The 22,975-nt window shown below is 37.4% G+C and overlaps 1 protein-coding gene across 5 annotated transcripts in view; it reads right to left on the bottom strand.

Annotated features, from left to right (window-relative positions):
* Positions 1-22,975, bottom strand: part of pex5la (peroxisomal biogenesis factor 5-like a) — a 121,501-nt gene that overhangs the window by 23,386 nt on the left and 75,140 nt on the right. For 4 of the 5 annotated variants that reach the window (XM_055212922.2, XM_055212919.2, XM_055212924.2 and 1 more), the window contains 7 exons: positions 21,009-21,203; positions 20,616-20,733; positions 17,465-17,561; positions 17,231-17,260; positions 12,466-12,561; positions 4,385-4,501; positions 1,457-1,600 (listed from right to left, as the gene is read on the bottom strand). In XM_055212922.2, the coding sequence (XP_055068897.2) occupies positions 1,457-1,600; positions 4,385-4,501; positions 12,466-12,561; positions 17,231-17,260; positions 17,465-17,561; positions 20,616-20,733; positions 21,009-21,203 (797 nt within the window). The remainder of the gene's footprint in view (positions 1-1,456; positions 1,601-4,384; positions 4,502-12,465; positions 12,562-17,230; positions 17,261-17,464; positions 17,562-20,615; positions 20,734-21,008; positions 21,204-22,975) is intronic. The other variant, XM_055212921.2, reaches the window with a different exon arrangement.

Raw genomic sequence — 22,975 nt, 5'->3', positions numbered from 1 at the left:
AAATCGGTATTGAATAATAAAGTTTGGGGTTATCACCCTGAATCTGGTGAGGAGGTTCTATTGTGCCGGAGCTACTGTATAGTGCTAACCTGGGGGGAAATGACAAGTTCTTAAAGGAAAACACCACCGTTTTTCAATATTTTACTATGTTCTTACCTCAACTTAGATTAATTAATACATAAATATCTTTAATCAATGAGTGCACTTAATCTTTGTACAGCTCGTCATCAATGTGTTGGCATTTGGCGTAGCCCCATTCATTCCTTAGGATCCAAACAGGGATGAATTTGGAAGCCACCGGGCGCTTCCGTGTTTTCCCTGTTTGGGGACTGTTACATGAGTAGTTACACAAGTAGGTGGCACAAAATAAATCATGGAAGTGTTTGGTGGCTTCTAAATTCATTCCTGTTTGGATCCTAAGGAATGAATGGGGCTAGGCTAAATGCTAACACATTCACGATGCGCTGTACAAAGATTAAGTGCATGCATTGAAAAAAGATGGGGATGTATTAATTTGTCTAAGTTGAGGTAAGAACATAGTAAAATATTGAAAAACTGTGGTGTTTTCCTTTAAAGGCTTGTGGTAGAGAAATACAACACAATGTTTGTAAGGAACTGATTGGATTTGTGCCACTGAATGTTGAACGCACTGTATATGCAACCTTCATAGTAGCCAGTACTGTGGTCTTAACATAAATGTAGGGCACTGGTATACAGTATGAGATTTTTCTAAAAGTCTTTATTTACATTTTATGCATTTGACACTTTTATTCAAAGCGACTAATGCAATGCTCTACCAGTTCAGCTATCCTTAATGAAGCATTTGTAGGGATATACACACCAAGTAATACCAATTTATAAAAGATAAGCTTATTAACTGTATGTAGGATAAGGCTGTGACATTTAATGGAATATGTTACCATGGTTGGCTGTGTCTGCGCTTGGCACGGTACAGTAAGCATAGCCTACTTTTGATATTTTTTAAAAAGACAAATATCCCTAAAATGGCATTTGTTTTATAATATTTGTTAACATTCAGCTTAGAGACACAATCATTTAGAAGCAAGGTATACTACCAGGAGCACAGGAATAATCCTCTCTGAGATGTAAGGGAATTATTACATCATTAATTTGTCAGAAAAAGGAAACCTAATAAGTTTTCGCTGTGTTAATGATTTTCCATCAGTCACTGTCAACCGCTACCACAAAAACAGAGCTCTCGCTGAAAATCTTTGAGAATATAAACCCCCCCCGTCTTGGCTAATCATGCCATGATCTGTAATACGTTCAGTGTGGGCAAAAAACTCAAACAGCACTTATCGCTGTAGGAATGGTACAAAAGATGTCAAAGGACTTTGATTGGCACAATTAACACATAGCTTACTGTTTTCCAGCTGTGCGGACTTTGATTTGAGGAAAGTACTAACAGTCTTTTTCTCTAAGCCCACTCGCTCACCTCTGAATCCTGAGGGTCCTGCAAAACAGCTCCTTCCAGAAGCAGTACAGCGTTAGGAAGGTCTCCCTCTTTTGACTTCCGTAATCCCTCCTCAAATGCATTAGGCCAGTCTTTAAAAGGGTTATCTGTATGGAAGTAGTATCCCTGAGGAAAACAAGGAAATAATCAAATATGTGAATCATTTAAAGATATTATTTATGAACTAAAAATATGTTTTTTTAGAGTGGGGTCCCTATTATAAATGAGTTTCAAAATTGAATTTAATCTTTAAAATATGTAAGACTCTGAATACATTGATTTTGAATAATTTGACAATTAATATTGGATATTCAGGATTCTGCATTAATTTTTAGGTTATTAATAAAATAAGAAAAGTGGTGACAGTATGCACTCTAAAAAGGCTGGGTTGTTTTTAACCCATGCTAGGTAAATATTGGACACAACACACAGCTTTACAAATTACCCAATGCTGGGTTGTTGTTGTTGTTACCCAAACATGAGTTGTAATTACCTAGCAGTTGGGGGTTAAAACATCCAAGCACTGGGTCAGTTTTAACCAAGAGGTGTCTTTTGCCCAACATGGGTTAAAAACAACCAAGCTTTTTTAGTGTTCTCAAATCATGCTTGAAAAACATGGTGTCGCACAATAGATGACAATACTTAGATCCACGTATAACTGTAAATTAAATGATCACTTTGCTTATTACAAATAATAATATGATTATTATATTGTCATAGAATAATATATGGGTCAAGATGAGACGTTAATTATTTTGTGTCCGTATGGTTCAATTAAATGTAAAAGGGTTAAAATTTCAAAATAAATTTGCAGATTACTTGCATACATTCCCTTTTTTGAGGACCAAGTATAAAATTTCTGGTTTTATTTCATTTTGACAGAATATTTGGGGGATACTTGCAAAAATGTCAATGTGGTGTCTGTGTCAATTGGTGTAACCAGTATTTTTTTTAAATGAAAATATAAATGAAGAGTTTCGTTGCAAAACGAGATAACTTTTAATTTTTCAGAAATCTAATTTTTTGGTTGTGCATTCCAATTAATATCAATTCAACTGCAGTTGGTTTGTTTTGAGTTAAACCTTCATAACTTAAAAAATACAGCTAAGTAGCACCAAAAAACTAAATAATAACATGATAACATAATAATAAACATGTTTTGACAAAAATGTTAAAAAATGGATTTATCTTGTTTTGCAACGAAACTGTATACTGTAGTTTAGTATAATACGATTTTTTTACATACATTTGTACATCATTTGTCAAAGATTATTTAGAAAACACAGCTGTTTTCAGCATATGCCAGGACAAATATTACAAAAACGCATTAAAATTTACATTTAGAAATAAAAACAATTATCTTTATTTTTATTTTTTTTATTTTTTTATGATTACGCTTGCATGCCATCAAGATGGATAAAATATTTAATATTTCTCATTCTTTGGTGCAATTGGCGGTTACACCATTTGACATTTTCATGTCCATTCAGTCTTAACTTTCATAAAAATGGTGCAAATGTAATTTTTTATTACATAAAATTAACATAAATGCACTACGTGCATTGAAATAAAGCTGCATGCTTTTAAAACGATTTTTAAATTTCTTATCTTGCCAAATCGTTTTTGTCACTGACCCATATATAGGGCTCTATCATACACACGGCACAATGAGGCACAATGCACAAGTGTCTTTTGCTAGTTTCAACCCGGCGCAATGATCATTTTTACGTTTAGCGCCCAGTTGTTTAAATAGCAAATGCATTTGCGTCCAATTTTGCGCCCATGGGCGTTCTGGTCGGAAAACGAGGTGTGTTCGGGCTCATTGTTGTTTCGTTGCTATTTTGAGGCAACTAAAATAGACTGCGCCATTGACCAATAAAAACCTGGTCTAAAGTCTAAAGTCAATGGCGCAATATTGTTTTTGTTATTTAAAGAGCATGTTAGTAATATGCGCCTATAAACGGGAAGACATGGAGTTTGCTTATCACATACATGAATGCACAGCAGCACAAAAATGCTTTAAATACGAAAAATTAGAGTATTAAAATGTAAAAGATTATTATTGAGTCTCTTGGACATAAATGAGGACCGATTATGAGACGTTAGAAGGCGTAAAGAGCTGCTTCACCTGTAGCCTAGTAAGTAAATAAAGGCTTTGCTTTAAACAAATGCATCTGTTTTTGAATGTTTTTTGAAATGCTTTCCCTCGGATTTATTGTATATGATGACTCTGTACCTGTGGATATGGTAAGATGAGAAACATTTTAAGTAATGCTTTTAAAAAACCTATTGCGCTGTCCAAGTGCTGAAACGGCTTTCCGCACATTTGTAAATTCTTTATCTCTTGTTTGTATTTTTAGAGTTCAAACCTTTTCTTGCATATTTGCAAATTATTTTATGAGATTATAATGATTATGTAGGATATCAATACATTTACAGCAATTAAAAGCCTGCTATTTTTACTTCCATGACTAAAAGAAAACGTCTTTTAATGGTTTTAATCCAAAAAAATAACAATTTCAATAAAAATGAAAACAACACAATTTTTTAATATTATTCTTAAACTGGTGGTCTTCTTCCTCCGCTTAGTTTTTCAGTTTATAAATTCCGCTTTCTAAGTAGGAATTAGGCATGGCGCCAGCACAACTGGCTTTTAAAGGGGATGAGAGTTAAGACTTTCATTGGTTTATTGCATGTTACGTCCAAAACACACCCATTACTCATTAGGGGAATAGGAACAACCCTTTTAGGCCGTGCGATTGGCGCATATACCATTTTCCCCGTCGTTAAATTAGCAAAAGTGGAATCAGACACACCCATTAAGTCTTGTTTAGACAATATGCCTAGATCGTTAAAATAGGGCCCCTTATATCATTAGATTCAAAATGTGCATATGAGTTTCTCTTGTACCTTTTCATAAGGAGACACATTGGAAGGAATCTGTGGATGATCACTCTCCGTTAGCCAGTTCCTGCGTGCAAGCTCTTCCCACTCCGCCTGCATCTTATCCCAAAACTCTGTGTCGGACTATGAGAGACAGGCAAAACAGAATCAAAGAAAGAAGAGTTAGATGTAGCTCACAGAAGAGAACATCTAACAAATCTGAATCCACAACATCAAGTTTCGGGGATATTTCATTGCTTAGTTGATGCTGTGCAGGTGTGTGGAGCACTTAGGAATGTCTTGATACTGTATCAACATGTCTCTGAACTCCCTGTGCTCAGCAATCTGAATAATGAATCAATGCGCATGAATATTGATGGCAAGAGGAGACTTACATAGCCACGCTAGCTCATTCAACTCACAGCCGTCTAGGCCATTTTGGAAACCTCATTTAGGGGTTTGATTAATCAAAAGTGTTCCTGCACGAAGCATTAGGTAGTGAAGTGAGTACGCTGAAACATTTGGAATTAATGCAGGAGGACAAGATGGATTAAAGGGCCCTAATACATTCATGGCCAAATTTACAAAACAGCTGGTGTGCATAGTATTTTTGTATCTAACCATTCGTAATCCATTTTAACAAGTGCTTAAATAGAAAATATATGTTATTAGAGTTTCTGTTGGACTGATGCTCCAGACACGCGAAAACAGAATTTTAATACCGTCAGTTTTCACACTGGCTCATATTAAAGGTTTTTACATTAAAACAAATCACAGGTCTCACCAGAAAACAATGCAGTGTCTGCAAAAAAACTGCTCAATTACCAGCCATGCTTTATTATTAGCTGGCCATTACCACTACACTGTCAGAATAATGGTTAAAATTTTGTCCCTAGCTGTCACTGAGGAGATACAGTACCCTTTATAAAAGTACAACATTGCACCTACAGTAAAATCTTCATATTTATATTACAACTCAATGGCTTCAAATGTATAAATATCTATACCTGGTCCTATGTAGAATAGTACATAGGACATTTTTTAACAGTACTGCCCCAGTGCCAGCTTAGGGCCATTTTATAGTGTATAGTTAACAATCACAATCCATATAGACGGTTTCAGGAGTAACAACATGAACAAGCGGCTGTCGCTGTCCGCACGTAACTTCCGGTAAACTCCGCTTATAATAAATAACAACAAAGTACTTTAAACGTAGTTTATTTATATAACAAGCAAAAAAACAACACATTGATTACCTAGGAAACCAAAACATTTGTTATTTTCGACAAGACATTTGTAGTTTAGCAACTATTCAGACCATTTAAAAAACGAAACTGGAAGTAAAATTCGGATCCAGACGTGTATCACGTGCGTCCGATGAAACCGTCACGAGTCTCTGTAAACCTACAATATGGACCATATTCAAGCACTGCTGTAAGATAGCTATCTACTCTTTAAAAGCTTTCGTATCTTGATTCCCCATAGATTACATTTATGATGAGGGTTTTCAAATGTTGTGCAACTGAAAGCTGACGAGATGATATTTTGCTCAATGACACATCTCTTGCTGAGGACATAAACGCCCCTCCATCTTTTTGATGGGCAACAGCCTCAATAAGTGGCCAATTACAGTAATTGGTCCCTAAACAATTCAGCACAGTGCGAATTCAACTAGTCAAAGGTTAAAGTTGAAGACTCATTATCTTTCAGCTGGGCAAAGATTGTCTGACTGAACTTTTTAATGGAAAAAGATTTGGGTTAAGGACATCCATCATAGCACATATCTTCGCTGAAGACTTTTCATAGATTTTGGAGACTTTATCATAATTCATTTATGTCCCTAAAATGAGTTCTCTCCGCAGTAAGATTAACATTAGCATGAACATTTTCATTAACGATAGGGTGAGGCTATGGGTGGGTGAGAGTGGGCAATGACACCCGAAATGGTTTTTAAAAGAAGCATTTCTTTCTCTTTTTTTATAATCTGAAGAAGCATTTTAAACTATAAAGAACCTATTGTGTTACAAAAACTTTTTTATGGATGTTAAAGGCGGAGTCCACGATGTTTGAAAGCCAATGTTGATATTTGAAATCACCCAAATAAACACGCCCCTACCCCAATAGAATCTGGACCTTCTGTTGATAGACCCGCCCCACACATACGCAACCCGGCAAGGATTTCGGTTAGTAGACACGCTCCTTACTGCTGATTGGCTATAAGTGTGTTTTGGTAGTCGGGCCGTCTCCTTTTCCAAAGCGTTTTTCAAACATCGTAGACTCCGCCTTTAAAGGTAGAAAATCAGTAAACATAAGCTTTTAGCTCTATCTTTAATAAAAATGGTCCTTTTTTCGTTCAAATGAATGCAGGACTGTTATAGTTTTTATAGCTACAAATGCTTTTACAACCTAACTTTGCATAAAAAAATTCAAATAAAATTTGTATTCACTTGTCCTTTGTTTTGTTGTTTCATGGGTTAGTATTTCCAAAGTCCCTTCAGCAAAGTCACGCCACTAGGCAGCCATGTTTGCAACACCTCTGTGCAGTTAGTTCAGTCATGCAAGACTAAAGTCCTATCTACTTAAAGGGGCAAAGACAGATATCTCTTGTGCTGAAACAACAATTAAACAACATATGTCTGACCAACAATCAAACCTCGACATCAACCGTACCATAATGTTTGTTTCTTAAGCTCAAATTGAGCTAAAACACCTGTTTTCGAGGTTGTTTGCATGCGCACAGGTTGGCAAGCACCTCACACGATTCTATATAAACAGTTTCATCAGACGTACATGCCGTAACGCGATTACGACTGATGAGTCTTTATCGACTGATAATTGGGTCTTTTAACTGGAAGGCGGGACTTCTCTCACCAGAACGGCCACATTGGGCCATATCAAAGTAAAAGCAGTGCTAGATTTTGTTATATTCAATAGCGTTGGTATATCACACCTTGCGAGCAAGAACACAGACAGCTGCCTACCATTAAGGTGTGTTTCCACAACTTTGGTAAATATAACTTAATGCATGTTTTAAGTGTATTTAGGTATAACACATCATTTTTAATATGGTAGAACTGTTCTAGATTTAAAGGGGACAAATCTGACCTTTCCATGTTTAAGTGCTATAATTGGGTCTCCAGTGCTTCTATCAACCTAGAAAATGTAAAACGAACAACCCAGTAACTAAGTTTTGGTAAACCATTCTCTGCAAGCATGTAAAAAATAGGTCATTGAAATTCGGCTCCCCTTGTGATGTCAGAAGGGGGTAATAGCGCCCCTAAATCTGCACGATCCAACAACAGCACTGCCATTTAGTGCAGAGATCAGCTCATTTGCATTTAAAAGGACACACCCAAAAACTGCACTTTTTTGCTCACACCTACAAAGTGGCAATTTTAACATGTTATAATAATAATATAGTTTTATTAGCTAAAACTTCACATATGTACTCTGGGAACCCCAAAGATTTATTTTACAACTTAAAAAAGTCTGTTGAAATGTCCCCTTTAAAGGTGCAGTGTTTAATTTTTAGAAAGATCTCTTGACAGAAATGCAAAATAATATACAAAATTATATTATCAGGGGTGTATAAAGACCTTTTTATAATGAACCATTATGTTTTTATTACCTTAGAATGAGACGTTTTAATCTACATACACAAGGGTCCCCTTACGTGGAAGTCGCCATTTTGTGCCGCCAGAAGCCCTTAATGGACAAACGTTTTTTACTTAGTTGTCTTCGACGATGACATGTTTTTCCGGTGGCGGCTACTGTAGCTTGTCTATGCGTTTCAAAAGTGAGGGGTGAGCAGTGGACTGAGCCGTTGGTTGCAATTCGCAACCTCACCAATAGATGCCGCTAAAATGTACACACTGCACCTTTAAAATGGCAAAATAGCTTTCCTGGCTAAATCTAATTTAAATTTTAATACTTTCCATATTACTTTCCTACCCTAAGATGACAACCCTAAAGTGTTCATATTTGTAAAACAACCTGTATAACAAAAAGGCAACAGTAAAAGAGCATTAAAACACTCATGGTGAGAATAATGAGAGAAATGCTAAGACATGCCCTGAAGCTGGACACAAAGAAAGAAGGCATTGCTGAATCCCCTATGACATTATCTGTCATTCAAGACAGACATCTTTATAAGCAAAACTCCTCTACTTCTGTTGTATTTCTTTTCCCTCAGGCCAGTGTGAAATAGAGCTATAGCATATATGCAATAAAGTCTAAAATGTTGTCAGGAGCTTAGCAGGCCATGACAGGAACCTTAATGGGAATACTGAAGAGGGTCAGTGCTCAATCTTTTCCTTTTCAACCTAGACACACATGATCAATGTTCCAATGGGGTGAAAAGGTCTTTTCTAATTGGTTGGTGTTTCTGAAACAAATGACATTTTGTTCACAAGTCTGATCTCTTTATTTCTGTTTGGGAGGTATACAAAACCTAAAGTAGTTTTCCTGTAGCTCAATTTGTAGAGCATTGCATTAGGAATGCAAAGGTCATGGGCAGTGAACACACATTTAACACTGACAATCATCCAACACCTATTCAGTACATGTAAGAAGATAAACAGATTAAACAGTTTGTAGAGTCCATAACACTAATGCTCTTACAAATTTACAGCTTACATGTCTGATCATACTGTTCATGAACTAAACTATGCAAAAATCCTTTGGTTTAAAAATAACTGGTCTCGGATTCGGTTTAGACACACAGTATTTTTTGACATTCTGATATTCACGACTCTTTCCATAAATCCATTGTGATTTATGACAGTTGATGTGTGGAATAGTCTCTCAGCAGACAGGAGCCCTAAGCTCATCTAAATCCCGACATTTAATACAAATTTGTGCTATCTTTGCCACTGACTACCGGAGTAAAGCCCACAGTCTATTGTCTCCTCTTGCCGTCTCTGCCTGTTTCCAAATAGCACATCATAATTTCAGTTGCATTCTGTTTCCTACAACTCAACATGATCCTCCCTTAAGACTGCTGGGCGTAAATGTATTTTCCGTTTTGCATCTTCATGCACTGTTCAGAGGGACCGGCACTTTTTCCATTTCAATTCATTTACAGGCTCCGAGATATTTCTTCACACTGGACATCAGCAAATGAAAATGATTGTAAACTAGCTTCACTGTGACAGACAGTAGCTTTCTGGTCAATTTAGGTTCCTGTTTCTCTAATAATCAGATTAAATATATGCAGGTTGCTTGGGGGGGATTAGAAAGAAAAGGGCAGCTCTCTGCATGAAGGCCAGGGTTCCCGCAATGATCGAAACCCAAGGATGATGTTATCGATCAATCTTCCATTTGTTTCCATTGCAGCACTTCGCTCCATCCCTCTTTCAAACTGCATGTCATTTAACCGTTTGACACTTTATTAATACTAATTTTATTGAAGGAAAATATCTCTTTAATTTATTGAAATCTAATATTGATAACTACAAAATAACATTTGGTCCCTAACTAGTAATCACTACATCAGTGGCGGCTCGTGACTGCTCATCCGTGGGGCACAAATTCAAGATGTGTGTTCGGAGTGTCATGTGTGTTGCTCATGTTTTCAAAATATGTGTTTGTTGCATCATGTTAAATGTGCATCACATGTCTTGTCAAAATAAGTGCCTGTAGCACACGCGTCAAAACCATTTATGATAAAAGAGATGCTCACGTTCACAAAATACACGCTAGACGCTCCCTTAACAGTAAACTCTGATTACGCATGAGATTCATAAACCATATCAGACGCGCCTGCAGCAGGGACTTATTTTGAGAAGACACGTGATGCACATAGGATCACTCGACGCGCAGAACACATATTTTGAAATTACGAACCACACACTTGACGGGCTACATACATGTTGTGACAAACTTCGCATCGAGCGCCCTAGAAAAAAAGCCACCGGCTGCAACTGCACTACATGAAGCTTGAAATTTTGACTATATTTCCAAACCTGTGACCTGCAACGCTATTCTGGCATTTTTACTTTACTTCTTCCACCCTGAAGCTATTTTGGGGTTTTTCGCCTGGATTTGTCCTACCCAATTTCAAAAGCTTCCCATACCTACATGCAGAGGTTTACATACAAATGTTTGGTATCATTTTACAGGAAACCCTTTGAAATTACATAAAACACTGTTGAAAGTGCTAAACATGGTTGTATGTGATGTCAGTCCTCTAATAAACACAAAAATAAATAGGCGCTTTTTGATGTTTTTTTTCTATTTAATTGTAATGTTTATTTAATCTGTATTTTTACAATGTGCTTATTTTTTAGTTTGATCTCCTGTGGTTTAAGATTAACATTTGCAAGTTTAAGCTGCTCTATTTACTGACGCTTTGTTGAAAATAAAGAAAATTTGACTTCATTATTAAAAGTTTCAGGCCCTGTTTAGTTGAAAGTGTTCGTCTCACTTTTAAAAGTCCTTTCTTTTCTCCTCTATTAATCATTTGCACTTGTTTTTGCCCCCAGCATTTATCCTCTGCAACACATGCACTGTAATACAAGTACAGCTGCTGCTTACACATAACATATACTCATCAGAACAACATAAAGTATTAAGCAGGTAGCAGGTTTAACATGCATAAATGCTCCTGTTATGGTCAAATGCAATTCCTGATTTGCAGCATTGTAAAAAGTAAAAATTGGACCAACTTAAAAAACGACTTAAATTCGTAACGCCTAAAATCTTACATTTTCACTTAAGTGAGAAGTTTTAAGTGAAAAAAATATAGGTTTTAGTTATTGGTTAATTCAAAATGAGCAATTCGGGACTTCAGGACTTCCCATCACAGAATTTTAATAAATAAGTAAAAACATTTTGGTTGTATGATTGATGTCCAGATTGTCCAGATGTTGTTTTAATCTCTTGGAGTAATTTTCTTCCAATGCATCAACGGTTGTGATCACTGAAGCAGAGGAACTGATGTTGGCCTGCAGGGTCTCCAGTTAAATAAAGTCATATCTAGTTTCTGTAAGCACAATACCTTCTCATCTGCCACCTGATGCTGTATGACTAGCCTATTTTCTCCTTTCATCGAGCAATGGAAAGTTGTTTTATGGTTCAGCTTCTTCATGAGCAACATTGGTGATATTATAATAAATTATTAATTGGGTCTAATTAGAGTCTCATTACTCATGACAGCAGAAGGCTTCTCCTCAACTCTTTCAATGCTATGTGAGACCATATAAAAACATAAATGCCAACGAGAATAAATTTAAGGTGTATATTTTTATAATGTTATAATGTGTCAAGACATCATACTGTATAAATGTGCCAGTTGAACAATGGATCATAAGGCAAAGTCCATCTATATATTTTTAAATCCATCTATTCAGATCATTAGTCATTAAAGGGAACATACCATAAAAATCAGATTTTTTTCCATGATTAAGTGCTATAATAATAATAATAATAATAATAATAAAATAAAATAATAATTAACAACAACAACCCAGTAACTTAGTTTTTGTAAACCATTCTCTGCAAGCATGGAAGAAATAGGTCATTAAAATTTGGCTCCCCTTGTGATGTCAGAAGGGGATATACGCCCCTTAATCTGCACTATCCAACCACGGCACTGCCATTTAGTGCAGAGATCAGCTTATTTGCATTTAAAAGGACACACCCAAAACTAAAAATTTTGCTTACACATACAAATGGCAATTTATAATAATGGTATTTATAATAAATTAAAATAAGAGTATTTTGAGCTAAAACTTCACATATGTACTCTGGGGACACCAAATATTTATTTGACATCTTAAAAAAGTCTTGTGAAATGTCCCCTTTAAGTAAACTGTAACCGGTTTGACCCATTAATGTAGATTTCAGGACTATCTAAAAGAACGGATGATACACGGACATCATCACATTCGCAGTAGGCTAATCAGCCAATCACACCAAAGCGAAGCCATTTTCTCCTCTCGCTGAAAGTTTAAGCACTGGTGTCACTGCCGATCAGTGCTTAACACACTTGATCTCATGAAAGCACAACCTCCCCTCCGCTCTTTTGGAAAAAATGCCTTGCAACTACGGCTGAGATGCTAATGGATATTTCCATCTTCCGCTCTGGATATGAGAGAGTCTTTTCTTACCTCCACTGCAGCTTTTGCTCTCTCAAACTCCTCCTCCAGAGACTGATTCCTGGACAGGAGTGTGCTGCCCCACCTTTGGTCTTTGCTCAGACGGCCCTGTCAGACACATACACAGAGCAAAAGTCAGAGAAAACATGGTCAGGCATCTCTCTGACACTCCATTATGCCAGAGGCAAGGAGAAATGCCAGCGTTATCTTCTGTGTGTTGTTGCCCACACCTAATGCCTCCGGACTGACTAATCCTGCGCACTGACTTACCTTCACGCACTTTTCTCTGCATGCAAATCTGAAAATAGCATGGCGGGAGACTTTCGCTCAGCATGAATTGTCAAATATGCATCATTTTTCAGCAATATACAGTACACCCAACGACATGCTGCGCATGCGGCAAAGCCATTCATTTTGATTGCGTTGCTGTATGTCTGTACCACCCACCAACAGAAATCAAGCTTAATGCAACATACAGCAGAACAGTAATATCTTTAGGGTTTTATTTTTAAGGCTTGTTCAAATTTATTTCTAGAGTGCGACATATGTGAACCATGGACCACAAAACCTGTAATAAGGGTGAATTTTTAAAAATATTTATCTTCATGGAACATGATCTTTATTTAATATTCTAATGATTTTTGACATAAAAGAAACTTCAATAATTTTGACTCCATAAAGAACAGGAGCTTCTGTTTAGATTCGCTGATGTTTTAAAGGGACACTCCACTTTTTTAAAAACATGCTCACTTTCCAGCTCCCCCAGAGTCAAACATTTGATTTTTACCGTTTTGGAATCCATTCAGCTGATTTCCGGGTTTGACGGTACCACTTTTAGCATAGCTTAGCATAATCCATTAAATCTGATTAGACCATTAGCATCACGCTGAAAAATAACCAAAGAGTTTCGATATTTTTCCTATTTAAAACTTGACTCTTCTGTAGTTACATGTTACGTGTACTAAGATTTTCTAGGCCTATATGACTAGGAACTATACTCTCATTCTGGCGTAATAATCAGAGACTTTGCTGCCATACCATGGCTGCAGGAAGCACAATGATATTACGCAGTTCCCGAAAATAGTCCCCTGCTATTGAAAGTTACCAAGGGGACTACTTTCATGCGCTGTGTAATATCATTGCGCCTGCTGCAGCCATGTTACGACAGCAATGCCCTTGATTATTACGCCAGAATGAGAGTATAGTTCCTAACCATATCTGCCTAGAAAATCACAACTTTAAATTTTCTGTCGGTCTTAGTACACAATAGCCTCTTTCACACAGTAATTCTGGTAAATTACCATGAATTTACCAGAATGAATTTACCAGTAAATACAAAAATGTGCTGTTCACACATGCAGTGACGTTCCGTCTTTTTACCAGTAAGACATCATTCACACATCAGTATCAAAATACCGGTAAACTCGGAGAGAAAGCGGAAGTTACCTGTGGCGCGCGGCCGGCGAGCTCCGTCCGTGTCGTATTTGTAAACGGCGGGTTATGACTTAATATCCACGGTCCGTATTTTGTTGTTTTCACATCTGTGGCAAACGGTCGCGAAGTTGCTCGTGACCAAACAACATTGCGTTAGGCGGCGTCAAACGGAACCTGCGCGTTTGCACGTTTGGCTTCACAGATGGTGTGCTAAGGACGTCGGCAATTTGGCAATTAGATGGTAAGCTGTTTTAAACAACTTTGGTGAAGAAATGTGGATGTTAACTTCAGGTGTGCTCGACTTTTAAGCAACATGTGTGTGGAAACGTCCGTAAACAGTCTGGGGGAAACCGCGTCACCTGTATAAAAAACTTTCTGATTGGCCCGCCCGATCTGTCAGCGCGGTCTGACGTCATCTAAATGCCGGTAATGCTATATTTTTCGTTCACACACAGCGCTTACCGGCAAATTACCGTTAATCTTACAACCTGTCTTACTGGTAAATTGGGAGCACTGATTTACCGGAAAGGTTCTGTTCACACATGACATGTTAACTGCAATTTACCAGTAAATTACCAGTAAAGACTGTATGTGTGAAAGGGACTAATGTAACTACAGAAGAGTCAAGTTTTAAAAACTCTTTGGTTATTTTTGAGCGCGATGCTAATGGTCTAATCAGATTCAATGGATTGTGCTAAGCTATGCTAAAAGTGTTACTGATAGACCCTGAGATCGGCTGAATGGATTCCAAAACTGTAAAAATCTCATGTTTAACTCTAGGGGAGCTGGAAAATAAGCATATTTTCAAATAAAGTGGAGTGTCCCTTTAAAGTCAATACTATAAATATATATTAGGTTATATATGAAGAGTTTGGTTCCAAAACGCGATAAATGCCATTTTTGAAAAAAAAAGAGTTACTGCCAAAATCAGTATTATATCAGGTCAGTATTTAAAAGTAAATTCTTAATTTTACGCAAAACCCAATATCCGCAGTGTTATTCTGTCATCTTTTCTCCCTTTTTTTCCCAAAACGCGATATACGCCACTCCTGCTTTTCTACAGAAAGCAATAAATCCGCTCCACAAATTACAGCGCACCATTCCACGCAATGTAAACAAACAATGGTGGCGCGCTGAGTACACGGAATCCTAGTTTTCCTCATCTACTTTGTACTTCGTGATCAACAAACAAACAAAAGCAAAATAATACTTTAATGGCATTGATAAACCTGTGGTTGTTTTCTAACACATTGACCCCAGGGGATCTTATGAAAAACTTTCCATTATTTTACGTAAAGCCAACGAAAATCGAGCAGGACCAAAACATTTTACAGCTGATCGCTTTGAAAAATGTTAAGCGATGGCGTGAAGTATAACCGCAGCAATGACAGTGTCATTAATATAACAAAGTAAGTGTTTTGATTAATGCCATTCATGTTTATTTTTTATCAGTGTATACCACTAGTCAACTAAATGAATATATCATGGCAAAGATGAATGCACATTTATACATTGATTGAATTTGTCATGGATTTATTGCATTTTGTGGAAAAATAATTTGTTTTTATAATAAATCTTTGAAAATCAAGTTATTGATTTGAATTTTTTATGTTTTTATAACCTAAAGATGCTATGTGAAAGTTTGTAACAGAAAATAGTGGTTTTCATCTTGTCACTTTCTTGGTATAGAAAACAGGTTTTTACCGAAATTTGTCAAAATGGATTTATTGCGTTTTGGAACCAAACTCTTCATATGTTTTTTTTACATGTTCATTGATAATAATGTCAAGGTTATAATGCTCCTAAAAGTTTTAATTGCATTTTAATGAATTATGTGACCATTTAAAAATCAGCCTCTGCCCGTTGCTTTGTAGCTCATTCTTAGGTCGCTCTAAATGTCAAGTGCTGAGCTATCAGAGGAAAACTTTCATCCCTCCCAATTTAATTCTCAGTATAACAAAGCCTTCCAGGCAGACTGAATCAAAGGATGACGATGAAGTATTTTCCACCTGCCTCAATGGATATTAATCAATTACCAAGGTTACCAAGTTAAACGGATTTCATACGGGAGGCTATAATGGAGGCATTGGTCGTGCTTCAATGTGCAGCCCTGTATAATTACATTTAATGTCTCTTTGTCAAACTTTATGTCAGTGCAACAATTACCATTTACATTACATATTTCATCCCCCATTGTGGTGAAAAGACTGATCTGAGCTCATTTTTAAAGAACCATGCAGGTCACATGTGTAATGACTGCTTATGATAACGAATTAACAGATGTACAGAGGATCTTTAAAATGGGTCAGATGGTTTGTCTGTGCTGCATATACAAGCTTCAGCAAATAAATAGAAACCGTATACATTGGTGTTCCTGCAACTATGGGCACATTTATGTCCCAGGGGTTGATTTCAATTAAAACTAATAACTATAATAAATAGCTTCCGGTAACTAGGCCATCATGGACTCGAGTGATTTATGAGAGTCACTGCGAAATGTACCTAGGCAACGAATACTCACTACGCTAAAACTCGCATGAGTATTATAGTTTAAAAAGACCTTTATTAACCCCTTGTGGATTACTTCTGTAAAGGATGGATGCACTTTTTGGTGTTTAAAGTCAGAAGTTGTGCCCTGATCCCTGGTTTCAACTGTTATAAAGCGTGGAAGAGCAAGGACATTTACTAAAATAACCCCAAATGTGTTCGTCTGAAAGATAATGGACATATGTATCTCGGATTGCTTGAGGGTGAGTAAATAATGGGGTAATTTTGACATTTGGCTGGGGTATGCTTTTAAGGGAGTTTACTTTGTAAAATGTACTGTAGTTGAAGAAACACCTAGATACAAAAAGATGTAAGTTCCTGCGGTTTACATAAATACAGTTGTTTGTGAACACCTGAGGGGTCTGAAATTCATATGAGCAAAACAAAGTTGCTAAACTAGTGAAGGAGGTGCCCACCAATGGAAAATTACATGGTGTTATCTCATTTAAATAGCATTCGTGGGCGATATATTTACAAGATTCTGTCTCCATGTCTCAATGGATAATTAATGTAATCATGATAGACAGCAATACAACAGACCTGCATGCTTCACTGAAAGTAAGCGTGTAACATTTGTACCCTGTAGCACCACGAGAAAGAAAATGTGTAATTCCTTGCAAACTGTGACCTGCTGTGAAAAAGACACTTGAGTTCATTAGCTGGCATAAATGGAGCTCAAGTACTGCCAAAATGGTTCAGGCTTTTTGTATTGAATTTGGTGGTGATGCTGTTGCCATGGTGCAAATGCATAGACCATTCACTGATTCATACACAGAGAGTGCACAGAAAAGCTTACATGTCTTCCACTAACAAATTGCCTGTTGAGCTGAAAATAAAGAATTCTAGATGTTAGCACAGGACGACTATGCATCGAGCACAGGTTGTTTAAAGACATACTGGACACGGTTCAAGTGAATGGACTCATGCTACAGAGAGTGGGACACATGGGAAATAACTCGTGAAAGTCACTGACACATGTGTGGAGATGTTATCATGGTGACGCTTGAAGGCTTCTTGGAATTGCACTTACTTGAGTTACTTGTGCTGCCTCTGCCTCTACTTTATTATTTACCTCCAGGGAGTTCCTGGGGGCTGTGGTGTCTGGCTGGGGCTTGCAATCCATAGACCTGTGGTTGTGTCAGAAGAAACAAATGTTTACAAAAGGCGTTTAATATATATGTAAGGAATAACTGAGGTCAAGCCGTTAAATTATTCGAAAATTATGCACACCCAACGTGGTAATGTGAAGTCAATTATTCCTCTTATACCACGGTTACCACAAACATTGCTCTGGTGCCTATTTTTAAGACATTTGACAGGTTAGGTGTGCGGTTTACAGAAAAATAATCAATATCCTGGGAACATTTCTCAGCTAATCAAAAGAAAGCATTCAACAGACCAGTGGTATAAATACGAATATATACGGCTTGCAGAATCTCCAAAATGTGAGCTATTTGACCAAACAGATATTTACCTATTATTATGGTCGTATCTACTAGGGATGTGCATCTCCATAAATTAGTTTGATGCGATACGCATCTTGATGCATAGTCTACAATACGATACATTAAAGATACATATGAGCAGCTACCAATGCGATACCAGGGCTCCAGACTAACTTTATTCACTAGGAGCACAGTGGCCCCCAGCTGAAAATTTTAGGGGCACAACTAGAAAATGTATAGGCACACAGTGTAAATTAACAGGCTAACCAAATATTCACATTTCTACTAATTTCCACTTTAATGATAGATGCAGAAAGTACAATGTGCTGTTTCAAATTCAGTGTCACATCACAAAAAAAATGTCAAATTTACTGGTCGCACATGTGTAAAATTCAGTGGCACACTCTCAAATTTTGGTGGCAGTCTGGAGTTCTGGATACGATGCAATTCACCCCTTTACGATGCAGTGCTATGCAATTTAATATGGTACTTATAATAAACATTTTATCTACAGCTTTTACTTTCCCGCTGCTGCTTCCTCAAATCCATTCCACTTGACTCATTTAGCGGCCGTTCATGTCGCGCCTTAAACGCTTGGAAACGGCTAGGCGCGTAGGTTCTTGTCACATGACCTGCGTTGTGCTTGCGCATTCTGAATAGTTGAAATATTTTTAACTCGATGCAGTGCCCGACGCGACCGCATCACTTCCATTATACGACCTCGCATACCACGCGCCTACATTTAAAATAACAAACTTGAGTGGGCAAAAGACGTGAATCACCCAAGACGTGAGTCCATTTAAACTCCATTTCGTGTTTTTTATGCTTTATGTGACTTTTATGACAGGCCTCGGTTTCTGTAGTGTTGTGATACACCAGCAGGAAGTAGCAACAGTTTCAAGAGGAAAAAACAATCTTAAAATATTGGTCAATTTTACATAATAAAAGTATAGCACATCTACTAATAATTATACATGTGTAAATCTGTTTTTTTACCGATGCAATATGTTAAAACAATGATGCATCGCGATGCAAATGCTAAATTGTATTCGATGCACAGTTTTTAAACCGATGCATCGCATCTTGAACTTTTTATGCTGAAGCACTGAGCGAATCACGGAATCGTCCAATCCCATTTAAAGTATATGGATGGACAAAATATTTTTTATAAAAATTTAGTTTAAGATATTATTCTTTATATATTAATGCACTTTGAAAGCTACGAAAGATATTCGCATGTTCCCCATAAAACTTACCAGCCTGATCTCACAAAAATTCGTACATATTTTACAAGTTGGCTAATTTATATGAATTCGTAAAAAGTTAATCGTGCAAAAACGTGCGATTATCCTAAAAAAAAAACAATAACAAAACCCTACCCCTAACCCCAACGTCACAGGGGGAAAGGAAAATCGTACAATTCGAATGAACGATTGTTGTCGTACAAATTAATAGGAATTAATACGAATTAGCCACCTCATAAAATACCTATGAATTGCCATAAGATAGCGTTACACTTACAGAAAGGTTAATAACATTGGACATTAAGGGGTTGTGCACACCAAAACTTTTAAACGTGGCTGAAAATGCCTGGAAACGCTGAATGGCAGCTGTTTTTCAGCTGAGTGCCAGCTTTCTTCAGCTAAGCGCTTTGGTAGCTCTGATATGTCAGCTGTGAGACGGTTGGTTACTGTGATACTTGTCCCGCCCCTCCTCCACTGTGATTGGATGGCTGCGTGAGAACTGACATTGACGAGCGGAGCTTTTCATCCAAAGTTGAAATTTTTTCAAATAAGCCAGCAGCTAGCGGTTTTCTTCCGCGCTGAAAACCGGCGGCCGGCGGATTTTCCACGCGGAAGAAAACCGCTAGCTGCTGGCTTATTTGAAAAACGCATTGGAAACAATTGAAAACATGTGCAGGCTGCGGGCGTAAAAGCTTTGGTGTGCACGCCCCCTAAAGAGCACCTATTTTTAAAAACAACATCATTTTGTGTATTTGGTACAATACAATGTGTTTGCATGGTGTATGGTTAAAACATTATTTTTCTCATACTGTACATTTTGTAGCTCCAGATTTCACTCTCTTCCTGAAACGCACTGATTTGAAAAGCTGTATGTCTCTGATTGGCCAGCTAATCTGTGCATTGTGTGATTGGTTTGAATACCACTGACGTCCGCCGGAAAAGTGACGCTCCTTACCATGTTTGAAAGATTCAGTCACAATGCAATGCTAACAGGAGTTAACTTACTGGCTGTGAGTCCGAAGCGGGAGGCATTAAGAGATTTACGTTGGAGACGATAACTCGCGCCATTGTTTACTTTGGGGTATGTACCTTTTGCATTTTGTTAACATGTACTAATACACACTTACACACCACAGAAAATGTGTTGTATGTAATGTAAATCAGACCATTGGTGTTCTTTAAACGTATGACCACGAGAGTTTGTACGTATTTTAAGTACAGAGTGAATTGTGCAAAAACGTATGATCCTTAAAAACAATAATACAACCCCAGCCCAAACCACAACATCAAAGGGACAAAAGCAAATCATACAAAAATTTACGAATGTGGTCGTATTAATTACAACAAATTAGCCACGTCATAAAATACATATGAATTACAATGAAATAGCATTGCATGACCCCAACTGTATATAAACACACACATACAAACATACACACATATATACAGTATATTGCCTATCTGAACAAACTATTTTAGAACAGCTGCTTACCAGACAAATTCCGAGTTTTTTGATGAACGTCTTCTCTCAAGTTTCCACTTTCTGCTTCCATTTCTCTCTGGATGTGGGTTGAGTTCCTCCCATTTCTCCAAAGAAGATGGAACTGCAACTGCAAGGTAAATGAGGCCATGCAGCTTGAGAAAAATATATATACATAACAGGACCAAAGTAAACTGCAAAAACAACTGAAGCCAGAGGCATTTGCATAGTACATACTGTATACACATATTAAAAAGTTCAGCCTAAAGCGAATTCAAAAAATAAATTAAAGCCAATTACAGAGAAATATTAATTTAATGCCACAAAGAAACACATTTATAAATCTGTAAAAGTGCCTTTGGGCATAACAGCTCTTTATTTAATGTGTCTGGAGCCACTTTATACCTAAATCAAGAGAAACTTTCTCAGGTGCGCGAGAACAGGGTATACTCTGTTCAACGTCCACCTGAATCAGCTCCGTTTCATCCGGCTTCTTCCTGTACAATGTGCCCTTAGAGGAAAGAGGACTCTTCCTGTCTTTGCTGTGTCTTCTCTCGCTGGGTTCACTCAGATCCAGCAGGTCCAAAGAAGAGGACAGTACTGGACACAGAAAATAATAAGATAGGTAAGAGATTCGAAAAGGAAACTTTTCTTTTATTCGAAAGAAAGAATGTCATTGCAGCACACTGAATAAATAGCTTTTGCCCATTTCCAATTGAACACATTAAAGCTCAGGGAAAGAAAAACGGAGAAAACACAAGCTTAGTTATTGCTCTTGGCACTTATCTACCTGAATGGCCATGGCAAAAGCAGTTTTGACAGCCGAAGGGGCTGGGGTCAAATAAACTTTGAAGTTACATTACATGTTCCTTACCAAGAGAACAAAGAGAATTTTATACATTTCATGCTGAGGATAAAGTTTTCAGAAAACATGTTTATAAATATACTGAGGGAATGTCCTCCGCATTTACGAACTGGTGAAATACAATTTAGAAGTTGATGCTATATGTAAAATTTTGTAGACGTCCACCTAGTCTACCCCCCTCCTATACTACAATGTCTTGAAGAACAAAAGTTTTTATTAGCAGGTGTTAAACAAATTGGCATGCAGGTCACTTCTGGGTATAGATGCCAGCAGGACAGACGAGTTCATGATCCAAGCCTTGAGGGGCTGAATGCACCTTTAATATTCTGGCACAAATATCAGCACTGAATCTAAGTTACCACCATGTTTTTGTGCTGGACAACCAAACATAATACATTCTAAGGTCTTGTTAATGCTTAAACTGCAGTCCACTTATTACAGTACATATCTATGTAATATATATCTTTATCTACACATTAATAACACATTGTGTGATATTTAAACATTGCGTGATCTATCTATCTATCTATCCATCTATCTATCTATCTATCTCGATCTGATGTGTGTCGGCGTATAAGATAAGTCGAATAGAAGAACACCAGCATAAGTGCCAGTACGTTTTGTCCGGGATCGTTTGATTTTTGGTTCATTCACACTACCAATGATTTTCCGGAATGTGTGTGTGTGCATTCACACACATACCTTAATCCTGTAAAGACACGTGACGTCCTGCACTTGGTTTTTATCCATTTTTTCTCTCTGTAGAAACCATGTGCGTGCATTTTTGTTTATGATAAGATTTTAAAGTATGACAGCGCATGACATGCTGTTCTAGTATGCTGGTGAATGATATTAGCTTCAGTACAGATAGTGACGAGGTCCCTGAAAATTGTTTCAGTCCAGTTTGCAGACATTTCTCATCATCAATTTTAATCTGCATGTAAATCCCTAATTTTAAAGAGCTGAACCATAATTTCATATTGCAATGACCCTACACTCTAAAAAAAACAAACGGTGCTATATAGCACAAAAACTGTTGATTTGAATCGTAACCATAGAAGAACCGTTTTTAGTGCCATATAGCACCGGTGAAGCACCTGTGTAGAACCATATAGGGGCCATATAGCACCACTGTAGCACCACATTTGGTTCTACATAGCACTATATGGTTCTACACAGGTGCTTCACCGGTGCTTCGCCGGTGCTATATGGCACTAAAAACGGTTCTTCTATGATTACGAGCAAAGAACCACTTTTGGTGCTATATAGCACCGTTTGTTTTTAGAGTGTACGTCATGCCCCTTATGACATTGTTTCTGCGTCTTGTTCACACTGAGAGCTTATGAAGGTATCTTATGGCAATGTTAGTAGGTCCTCTTTCCGTGAGCGATCCCAGAACATTTACAGGACGTGTTTGCATTCAGAAGCTTGTCTGCCAATTTTAGAAGCAGTCATGGTCATATACAGTACTGTGCAAAAGTCTTAGGCCCCCACCACCAGACTTGTT

This window comes from Misgurnus anguillicaudatus, chromosome 8 (genome assembly GCF_027580225.2).
Source record: "Misgurnus anguillicaudatus chromosome 8, ASM2758022v2, whole genome shotgun sequence".
Classification (NCBI taxonomy): Eukaryota; Metazoa; Chordata; class Actinopteri; order Cypriniformes; family Cobitidae; genus Misgurnus; species Misgurnus anguillicaudatus.
The sequence above is the reverse complement of the archived record's forward strand: the minus strand, read 5'-3'. Positions and strand labels throughout refer to the sequence as shown.